Source organism: Mus caroli, chromosome 12 (genome assembly GCF_900094665.2).
Source record: "Mus caroli chromosome 12, CAROLI_EIJ_v1.1, whole genome shotgun sequence".
Classification (NCBI taxonomy): domain Eukaryota; kingdom Metazoa; phylum Chordata; class Mammalia; order Rodentia; family Muridae; genus Mus; species Mus caroli.
This window is the reverse complement of record NC_034581.1, coordinates 106,138,951-106,149,843: the sequence shown is the minus strand read 5'-3', so window position 1 is coordinate 106,149,843 and position 10,893 is coordinate 106,138,951. Positions and strand designations below refer to the sequence as shown.

The 10,893-nt window shown below is 54.9% G+C and overlaps 1 protein-coding gene across 1 annotated transcript; it reads right to left on the bottom strand.

Annotated features, from left to right (window-relative positions):
• Positions 1-3,480: 3,480 nt before the first annotated feature.
• Positions 3,481-9,767, bottom strand: Trmt61a (tRNA methyltransferase 61A). The gene is made up of 4 exons (XM_021179298.2): positions 9,717-9,767; positions 8,919-9,278; positions 6,269-6,535; positions 3,481-4,746 (listed from the first exon to the last, which is right to left on the bottom strand). Exons 2-4 carry the CDS (start codon positions 9,247-9,249, stop codon positions 4,472-4,474), a joined length of 873 nt encoding a protein of 290 aa, XP_021034957.1. The 5' UTR covers positions 9,250-9,278; positions 9,717-9,767; the 3' UTR covers positions 3,481-4,471.
• Positions 9,768-10,893: the final 1,126 nt, after the last annotated feature.

Sequence of the window (10,893 nt, the reverse complement as noted above, 5' to 3'; positions counted from 1 at the left end):
GGGCTGGGACCTACTGTACCTAAGCTCGTGATGCTGGCACACGTCCCAGGAGCAGGAGAGGCAGCCAGCGGCAGCAGGCTGACATTGGCTCAGCTCTACCCTGAGCCTTGCAAGAGAAGGTCTGACTGCTGTTCTTAAGTCCTTTGTGTGTGTGTGAGTTACACGTTACCCAGCATGTCTAAGGCAGCAGCTAGTGGGTATGTATCCCTACCTGGGTAATTGGAAAGGTCAAAAGAGAGGCTGTGTGCTCAGACCTAGGCCAGGTAGGACTTCTGGTCAGCTTCAAACCACAAGAAACCAAGGCAAATGCCTTCATTTTCTAAAAACTAACTGCAAATCTTCCACAGTCCTGAAGACCCAAGCACCCCATACATGCGCACAAACGCCCCATACGTGCGCACACACTGTTAGTACCTGGAGTGCAAAGGCCATTCCGGTGCCTGCAAAGGCTATTTCATGGCCTAGAGCACAAAGGATATTTATCGGATGGACCAGAGTCAGAACCCAGATTCTGGCCTTAGATCCTGAAACAGACAGAAAAGGAAGCTCAGCTAGGGTGATGGCTTGCTCAGCTGCTAAAGCATGTCTCTTAAGCGCAAGGACTCAAAGCTGAATGCTCAGAATCAATGTAAAGCTGGCAGGTACGGTGACATGTATTTATAATCCCAGTCCTGGGAGATGACTCAAGCACTCTCTGGCTTTCACTCATGTATGCACACACGCACACACACACATAGAGGGGCAGGGATGCTCTCATGTCCCATGGGGCACGCGTGTAAGTCTGATGGAGTTCTCTCCGTCCACCATGTGGGTTCCAGAGACTCAAGTCTGGTCAAGTTTGGTGGCAAGAGCCTGCCTTTACCTACTGAGCCATCTTGCCAGCCACTCCCTCCCACCCCAAAGGAGGGCTTCTGGGAGAAGGTGGCAGTAGTCACAGTGGCATTCTGTAAACTGACTGTCCCAACCACTGACATGACACATTCTCAGTAAGCCACGAGGCAGTCACTGTCTCATCTCCTCAGGAAGGTGACTCACCACCAACCTGAGTGGCATATCCAGAGACTGGGATTATCCCACCCCTGCACTCCTATGGGCAAGTTACCACCCAAGCTCTGCTTCCCAGAAGGTCAAGTCTATAAACCTGAGGTCCCTTCCTTGGGACCCATATAAGAGAGTTAATCCCTTGCTTTTCTCTGCTGTTCATGTATCTCACACTGTGTGTCTGGTTCAAACCAGGCCAGCAGTGGAAGTAAGGCTCCTCACCAATGGAGGTACAGAGCTGGGAGCACTGGGCACTAACATTTCCCAGACATTCCTATGGCCTCATGCGCTCAGGTCTGAAGGAGGCCCCTACCCTCCCTAAGGAGTCTTATTCAACTGACCTAGCAAGAGCATCCTAGGCTAGCCTTAAGTCCACAGGACGTTCACCAGCCCACCCCTTTGGCTTCAGATGTAAAAGCTAGGTGAGTCTTCTTTCTCCACCTAGGTAGCATTTCCAACGGTGGGCAGGAAGCACCTCTCCCTGTTGTTGGAGTCCCTGGCAGCCTGCTTGTCCCAGGATGAAGGCTAGGCTGAGGCAGAAAGAGGCAACTGTGCAATGGTCAGGAGGGGAGAAGAGGACACAGCTTCAAGGTCAAGTTCCAAGAGACCCAGACAATGTAAGAGGCAGAGGTGTCCCTAGCCACCCTTGTACTACCCATTCTTCACCCAGAGACACAATACTAGATCCCAATGCCGTTGCTGGAAAACCCTCAAACGCAGCATATTTTGAGGCCTGGGCACAGCGCACAGGTGGCTCGGAGGAAGTCTGTCTGAGGAAGCTGATCACCCTGGCCCAGGAGCCTTCCAGCAGGTGAACCAGGATCTGCACCTACAGATGCATCCAGGGCTTCCTGGGGCTTGACGCTGCAGAGCAGACTCTTGCAAAGGAGGCTGAGAGGTGTGCTGCTGTCCTGGTCACAATGCAGGTTGTGACCCAGGAAAATATCTAAGGGAAAACTGAGGGCCAGTGACAGGAGTCAGGCTGGAAGGGGAGTTTCCAGGATCTTGCCCCATGATGAGTCCCGAGCCTCTGAGTCAGGTGCACCCAGGATCGGCTAACTGAACTCACCAACCATGGCTTCAGGAATACTCCTTTAGGAGCCAGGCTCAGTCTGTAGGACCTGGGGGCTCCTGCTGAGGTAACTAGCCCTCAGCAGGTCAGGGCAGGGTACAGACAGAGGACGGCTGAGCTGAAGGCTCCTGCCTGAGAGTGGGTAGCAGTCTGGGAAAGCAGTCAAGAGGAGATGGTTTAGCCAGGCAGACAGCAGATCTGAGTTCAAGGCTAGCCAGAGTTTTGGTTTTTTGAGACAGGGTTTCTCTGTGTAGCCCCGTCTGTGCTGGAACTCACTCTGTAGACCAGGCTGGCCTCAAACTCAAGAGATCCACCTGCTTCTGCCTCCCTAGTGCTGGGATTAAGGGCGTGGGCCATCACCACTCAGCTAGCTTTTTTTTTTTTTTTTTTTAAGGCTAGTCAGTTTTATAGAGCAAGTTCCTGGTCAGTCAGGACTACACAGAGAACACCCCACCTCAAAAACTAACTAATGAACGAGTGAACGAATAAAGAGGATGATTTGAGCGGAGCTGTAGAGACACAAAGGCTTTCAGGTAGGTCCAGGGCCAGGTGGCACTCCAGCTGCAGTTGGGCTTAGAGGTAAACTGGGGTTGGATAGATGCTCCAAGGCCCAGAGACTACGAAAGCTAGAATTTGGTTATCCCAAGGGACAGTAAGTAGATTGTTTTTCCAGCCTTGGCCAGGGTCCCTTCTGCAGGACATCTAGCCAGTGAGACCCATATGGAAGACATAACCTGGGCCTTCCTGGCTATACGGCCTGTGTGTCCCACAACTGAGCAAGCTCTGTCCCACAGTAATGTTGTCCCTTGACCTTCACCTGTTGGCCAGAAGCCCTTCCCCAAGGACAGAGAGCCAGGATTGCTCAGGCCAGGCCAGGTAGCAGGGTGCCCAGGTCATCCAGCTTACAACCCTTGGCAGGTCCTGGCACTGAAGGCGCCACTCTATGCTGAACACGAGTGGGGACCTCACCTCAGTCCTTTAGGCTAGGCATTATGTTAGAGCTGAGAGCAAGTCCTGGAGGGAGGGTAAGCCCTGGAACAAGGCTGGCGGTCCTAGGGAGCTGGAACAGCTCTGAGGGCACACGGGCCTCAGGACGTGGACCTCTAGGACCTCCAGTTGCCATTACACTGAGAACAGCCAGCCTGGGAAGCCAACCCCAGGAGCGCCGAGTTAGGTTCTCATAGGAATGTGGGAAGGAGCCCGGGACATGCCTTTGTGAAGAGTCCTGTGGTGCTGTCCTGGAGCTCAGAAATGCCATAGTACCTACTGAGGGCAGGGAGGAAAGCACAGAGGTCAGGAAGACACGTGTCGGGCAGCAGGCCTGGGCCACTGCTCAAGGACAGCCCTTCTGGGAACAGGACAATAAGCACAGTGGGGAAAACATTTATTATCCTTTGGGTGCCCTCGGGTATGACATATGACAGTAGGACACTGGTGAGTCTCACGATGGCTGCTTCCATGTAGCAGCAGCAGCTGCTGACTGGCAGCCTCACACCAAGATGATCTGAGCACTGAGCACTGAAACTCCCTTGAAGCTAGCCACATACCAAGAATGGACACCAAGCCAAAGCCAAGGTGACACATGTGGCAAGTCCACTGCCAGGCTCTTAGTCCATGCACAGCCTCCTCTATGATCCGCTTTTTGACCCCAGCTCCAACAAGGGCCGGAAGGTCATGGAAGCAGGGACCTATCCTGCTGCTTTCCATCCCTCAGGATGATGCCTAACCCCAGATGACAGCACACCAGGAACCACACACACACACACACACACACACACACACGGTCATGCTGACACACACATGGCCTGTGCAGCACAGGATTATTGCTTATAATCACCTCCTTTGTTCCTGGGCCAGCCTGGTCCCTCCATCAGCCTCAGGGAAGTACAGGGAGAGGAGGGCAGGGCTGGGCTTTCTGGTTAACTTAGCTCAACCACAGCTTCTGGCTAAGCTCTGGAGCACCAGGGCCTGGAGCCTTGCACCAGGGATGGGACAGCCCACGCTCCCGTAGGTCAGCCCAGGCTACAGGCAGTGCCCAAAGCTTCTGCCGCCCTCAACTTTTACCATTTAGTCTCAAAACCCAGGAAGGCCTATGGAGAGGAAACTTCATGTTGACAACAAAGAGCCAGGAAGGAGCTTGTGCTGAGCAGTGATGAAGTGGAGACTTCCCTCTCAAGACAGGAATGCCTCCCGACTGAGCAGGGCCAGCCTACTCACCCCCCTCAGCCACCCAGGAGGCCCCTGCCCCACCCCGCCCCCATCTCTTTCTAAACACAAGTCATGAGGGCAGTGGCTGACCATATAAGGCAGCCTCTGGCCTCCCTGCCTGCTTGCCTGTGCTGTTCATTTGGAGGCCTGCTAGCCTGGGGTTTTAGTGGCAAAAGTCAGGTAGCCAGTGTGGCCCACAGTCTCCTTCATGGGTGTACCACTACGGAAGGGGCTGGCATCAGAGCCCATGTTGGTCTCTAAGTTGTTGGCCCCTAGGTCGGGCAAGGGCAGACTGACAGTGCGCACATTGTAGACCTGTGGCAGTACCTCCAGGGTGCTGAGCTCAGTGAAGCCATGGGCTGCCAGCGCCTGGCATGTCCGCTGCACCTGCTCAATGCACGGCGAGAAGGAGCAGAAGCGGCCACCTGCAGGAGCAAGACAGGGGGTCAGAGGGTAGTGTAATGGTACCCACAACCCACCCTGGACCTGAGGCTGGCTCAAGACTGACTGCAGACTGTAAGCCCTCAGACCAAGTTGCAATGCAAGGGTCTCGGGAAGCTATACATTTTTGCCCTACCTGCTGGGCCACCCTTGGGCAGAAGTCCAGGTTAGTAGCAAGGCCCAAGACTGAGATGCCTAGGTCTCCCTGCCAGTAGGCATCACCATCCTGCCTTGTAGGAGGCAATGGAGGGCTTGGGGGGGTCAGGGCTGTCAGAGCCAGTCCCAAGAATAGCTCTAACAATAGGGCAACATGGGGCGGTGTGTGGGTTGCTGCTGTCACAGAAAATTAGAGGCTGTCGTTGGCTCTTGGGAACAGGAGGAGCCTACAGCAAGCACACTTGGAGCTCCTCCCTGCTGCCTCCCACGGGGGCAGCTTACAGGCTTTACTCAGCCTGCCCCCAGACTATGAAAGTGCCCATGAGCAAGCCACAGCAGAGATGGAGTGTGTACACATGTCCCTAGGCCTGGGATCCACAGCGCTCCCTGACACAGGGATGAGACAGGATAGAGTCCGCTGTCACTAAACAGCAAATCACACCATATACTCCTTGCCAGAGGCCACTAGAGATAGAGCGTGTTACAAAACACCAAGCCTACCAAAAAAAAAAAAAAAAAAAAAAAACCAAAAAAACAAAAAACAAAGAAACCCACACTGAAGGACCCAGAGAATGAAGATCTGGGGAAGAGCCCAGGAGAGGCAGACATGGGTCATGGGACAAGACCAAAAAAAGGCAGGGGTGCTTCTGACTACTTTGTAAGGAGGCTCTCCTGGGCTGGCCTGACCAACGACCCTGCATCAGGGAACTTCAGGTGGAGACCTCCAGGCTTCCCCTTAGGCCACCTCAGCAGACAGCAGCGACTCAGAGGTCTGCACAGGACCTGAGGCAGCTAGAGAGCCTGGGCTCCTGCCTCTCAGAGCCTCCCCCACCCTTGGTACAGAGTGGGGTGGAGAGCAGCCCTGGTTGCCAAGCCTGTTTCTTCTCCAGAAAAGGCGAAATACCCAGGCCTCAGCAGTGGCCTCTCTGGCTTGCAGCCGACCTTCTCCTGGCTTTCCCATCACCCCGCCTCTACCCTCAGCATCTTCCCTAAAAGGGTCCCGCCGTCTGGCTCTGCAGCATGGGTGCTGGGAGTCTGCAGGAAATGGCTGGGGGTAGGGGATTGTCTATAATCTCCAGCTTGGATCCTGGCCCGTTCTATCATGCAAATCTTGCCTGCACTTGGATGCAGCTGTCAGGGCCTCAGGGCCGCAGTGAGTTCCCATCTTGGCTGGAGAATGGGACCCATCTTCTCTAACCCTGGTCTCCAGCCAGTCTGAGCCAGTCCTCACTGTGGGCCAAAAGGAACCCTGATGTGGCCATTACTGTGGTGTGGCCCTCAGGTTCCTGGGTTCCAGATGACCCAGCAGCTCAGCCCCTACCTGAACCCTAACCAACACCACTGACGCACCTTCAACCTTGAGGGCATCCCAGGCATGGCCCACAGCTTCCCAGGGTGATGGGATATCCAAGAAGACAGCATCAGCCACGTGGACCACACCGAAGCCACTGCGGCATACATCCTGGGTGTGCACAGTCACCCACTGGCTCACCCGATGCTCCTGGAATTCCTCCCGGGCCTTGTCTGCCCGTTGCTGGTGGAACTCTACTGTGTGTAGGTGGCCAGTGGGGGCGATGCTGCGGATGATTGCGTGGGACACAGAACCACTGCCCGTGCCTGGCAGGAGAAACAAGAGGGGTTGAGGGGGTCCCTCGAGGGCCATACCCACCCATCAACCAGCTCCTCCTCTCCAGGAGGCATATGAGGGCAGAGACGGCGTCATATCATGAGCTGCGTGTTCTGTTCTTGGCAGCCTCAGTCTTGGGTTTGGGGTGCGGGGGTGGAGTTGATGGGCTGTGTAGTACTGGCACAGGCAAGGACGGGGCAGCTCTACTCAGCACACACAGAACAAACGGGAAGCACAGAATCAGTGGGGCAGACACAGAGGGAGGGTGAGTCTAGGCAGAGCTAATGCTGGGCCTACACTATCCTGGGACCTAATCCCGTCTACACTGCAGTGAGCCCATGGGTCTTGCCTCAGCTGCCTATCTTACTTCCCCCATTAGCTCCTTGACTCAATCCTCTCCACAACACCAACTCTGCTAAATCAATCTCCATGGTAGAAAGAAAACAGCACCACCCTTTTCACAATGTCATCAGTCTGTCAAAAACAGACTTTCCAGGCAGGTGTGGCGCACGCCTTTAATCCCAGCACTTGGGAGGTAAGGTAAAGGCAGGTGGATCTCTGAGTTCGAGGCCAGCCTGGTCTACAGAGTGAGTTCCAGGACAGCCAGGGCTACACAGAGAAACCCTGTCTTGAAAAAGAAAAAAAGCAAACCTCAGCTCAGCTCTTCCCTCAGAGGGAGGGCTACCCTTCTTCGCCTGACGCCATGGACTCCAGGACCAGGGCTAGCTCTGTCACCACTCATCCTTCTTCTTCTTCTTTTTTTTTTTTTTTTGGTTTTTTCGAGACAGGGTTTCTCTGTGTAGCCCTGGCTGTCCTGGAACTCACTCTGTAGACCAGGCTGGCCTCGAACTCAGAAATCCACCTGCCTCTGCCTCCCAAGTGCTGGGATTAAAGGCGTGCGCCACCACTGCCTGGCTTCTACTCATCCTTATAGCTGCCCCCTCCACAGCTCCAAGTACCCAAGCTTGGTGACCACTTCCAGCAAGGTTCCTCACCAAAGCACTGGTTCCAACCTCCCCTCACCCCCTCAAAAAACCCTAAGAGCAAAGATGGACCCCATCCAACCCTGATCACTACTACAGGAGGCAGACTGTTCAGTCACACGGCCACACGGCCACCCCACTTCCAGTCTACCAGTGATTCCTTCCTCCTACACCAGGGCCTCACCCACCAGGTTCCTCCCTCTGCTCTCGGCCCTCTGTTCTTTCACTACTGTCAGTCAGACCCACCCTTGACGCAGCAGCAGGGCTTACCTTCCCATTCAGGGAGACTCCGGACTCCTGCCAGCTCTTGGAAGGAAGGCACCCCTCTTGCTTCCCAACCTCACTCACAGTCCCTGTCCAGCCGCGCTGGTCTCCTTACCAGCATGTCCAGGTGTTGTTTCTACCTCAGGGCATCGGCGGAGCTTTTCTTTGGCTTCTGGTAGTACCTCATTATCTTTACCTCAAAGGTCACCTTCTTGGATCCCTGACATCCTGAGTTTGGGGATCCCTCTAAGTCATCTTTAAACAAGCTTCCCTGTCTTATAAGCTCCTCATGAGCACTGACAGGTCACTGCCTGTCCTGTCTTTCAGAGGGCGGAGAAGGGACAGGGCACCACATGGGTGCACAGGATTGTGTTGCCCGAAACAGGGCAAAGGCCTGAGAGAGGATAGCATATCCCCTAATGCAAGGTACAAAAGGAGAGCTGTCAGAGCTGACCTGCTATCTGCTCTCTTGCTTCAGAGGGAAAGAACAATAGAAAGCCAGCAACAACAGGGAGAATGGGAGCTCTTGTGACTCTGGACCTCAGCCTCTTAGCCCGCAAGAAACACACCACCAAGGATCTAGCCACATCTGATCCCCGGATCATTCTTGGCAGAGGTGCATGCCTAGATTGCTGCACCCAGTGGCCACAGTACCTAAGGGTGGACATGTGAGAGACAGCCCTTCTCAGACCCTTCTAGCCACCACCCGGCCTCTTAGCAGTGACAGTGCTAATCTTCGATGGAACTAGGGGAGGGCCTGGCTGTAAGTGTGGGACAGACTTCTCTCTGCAATGAGCTCTGGAGGACCCAGCTTCCCTCCAGGAAGGGGCAGCTGGCCTAGAAAAAAGCAGTCAGCACCTTGGCCAGCATCAAGCAATCCTAGCTCTGACCCTCATAGGGCCCCTCCTCCTCCTCTTTCTTCTCCAACCCAGGTTAGCTCCCATCAGCTGCCATTTCAATGACAGCAGCTAGTACTGCTTCTGGCTTCACTCCCTGCAGCCACACCCCTCCTAGCAAGCGGAGTTGCTAAATAAAAGCTAGAATAAGAACCAAGTAGTTCAGCGCACAACTGCAGGAAGGATCGGCTGCAAACCGTCTTATCTGAGCTCATACCAGAGGAGCTCACCTGATTCACAGACCACAGAACCGGGACGCAGCTCCAGCATCATGGTGATCAAGGCAATGTCGGTGGAGTAGAGGATCTGCGTGCGGTGAGGCAGGTTCACTGTCCAGAGCTCAGGAGTGGGGTGCAGCACATACACCCAGCCGCCTCTGCTGCAAATCACCTTGGAGCCAAATGGGCGGCCAATGAGGTCCACCGAGTGCCTCAGGACGCCATGCCGGGTCTGGGTCTGTGCCCCACGCTGCACACGCACTGCCACCATCGAGCCGTGGCCCAATGACAGGATGGCTGTGTCGCCTTCCTTGATCAGCTCCTCGTATGCCACGAAACTCATGGTGTTAACGTTTGCCAAGGGTCAGGGACCTGGAGAAGTGTGTGGACGTGAGGTCAGAGGACCAGGAGGCAGGATGAAGATCTGTAGTCTGGACAGAGAGGTCTGTGGGGCCTGGGTTCTGAGCAGGGTTAGCGGACTTGCTTAGCCAACCCAACAGAGCTGCACTCTAGCCTAACATATGGAGCCCTTCTGGAGGTCTCTGTTCTCGAAGAACACAAGAGAGTGCACAGCGACAGGAGCCCAAGGATCCCCACACAGGAAGGACCAGAATCCCCCAGTGTGAAGGCCGCAATCTCTGATAGCGTGCACAGCAGGGGAGAGAAGCCACCTCCGAGCCCGGAATCCCCGTAGCCCCTTGCCCAGAGTCTCCACGGAGGGCTCCGGACGGCAGGGAAGGCTGGCCTCCCGCCGAACAGCACAGGACCTGCCAGCAAGCCCGGAGAGCCGCTCCCAGCTCGGAAACTCACGCAGCATAAGCCGGCTCCCGGCTCCACACGTGGCTCCACGGCGGCCGCCGCACTTCCGGTGCTTTTTGATGACGTCAAACCAGCGCAGGGCTCTCTGGGAGTCGCCGCGCTGTCCTTTGCGCGCCCCCAGAGGACGTTTTCTGGCTGGCGTCTCTTCGACTGTGTTCTTCTGTGCAGACTTGCACGTTGCCTAAGAGATCCGAGCGCTGTGCGAAAATAAAAGTCCCCTGCTCACCAGCGGCTTGTCCGCGCGCGGCCTTTAGGGCTGCCCGGTGCACGAAGCGTCTGCCCCCAGGATACGCATGACCCTAAAGCGCACTTTGACAACTATGCAACCCTAGGACCTCCCTACTATGGCCCACCAGGACATTTTTGTCATTGCAAACAGCTCCCGAAACACCCTGTCTGGGCTCCAGAATAAATGCCAGAAAGTGGAAACGCAGGCAAAGGGATGAGGGTTAGCGCAAAGACTTTGGCTAGGGCTGGGCCGAGTAAAAGGAGTAGAGTTAGTCTGGAATATTCTGCAAAAGTGGCCCTAGGCCAGGTCCTGCCTGAGGGGGAGGGCACAAAGCGTCCCTTTCTAGGATCCCTGGCATCTTGAGAGCCTATGAAGTGAAGGAAGATTCTTCCTCCGGGTGTGCAGTGGAGAGGGGAGTAGGGATGGGGCAGAGAGAGTGGAGAGCCTTCCTGCACACCTCAGCTGGCAGAAAAGGAGAGAAGGAAACTTTAGCCATGTAGAACCAGTAGCAGTGACCAGCTTAAGGCTGCACTCTCCAGTGAAGAGGCTTTGACCCAGCCTGCCTTTTCTAGAATCCTGCCAGCCTATGGGGATCCTCTGGGGCCAGGCTAGGCCAACCTGTGATGTCCTTGCCCTAGAAACTCAGGTGCCTGACTTTAGACCTCCTCAAATTTCTGCCCTGACTGACCTTACTATGCTAGCCCTGGAAGGACAGACAGGGAGGGTTTTTCTTGGTCGCCCATGCTGTGAAGGTGCACTTTCAGCTGAGACACCCCAGCCATATCCACGACCCCACAACCCTTTTCTTTCTTTTTCTTCTTTTTTTTTTTTTTTTTTTTTAATTTTTTTTTTTTTTTTTTATGTAAGTACACTGTAGCTGTCTTCAGACACTCCAGAAGAGGGCGCCAAATCTCGTTACGGATGGTTGTGAGCCACCAT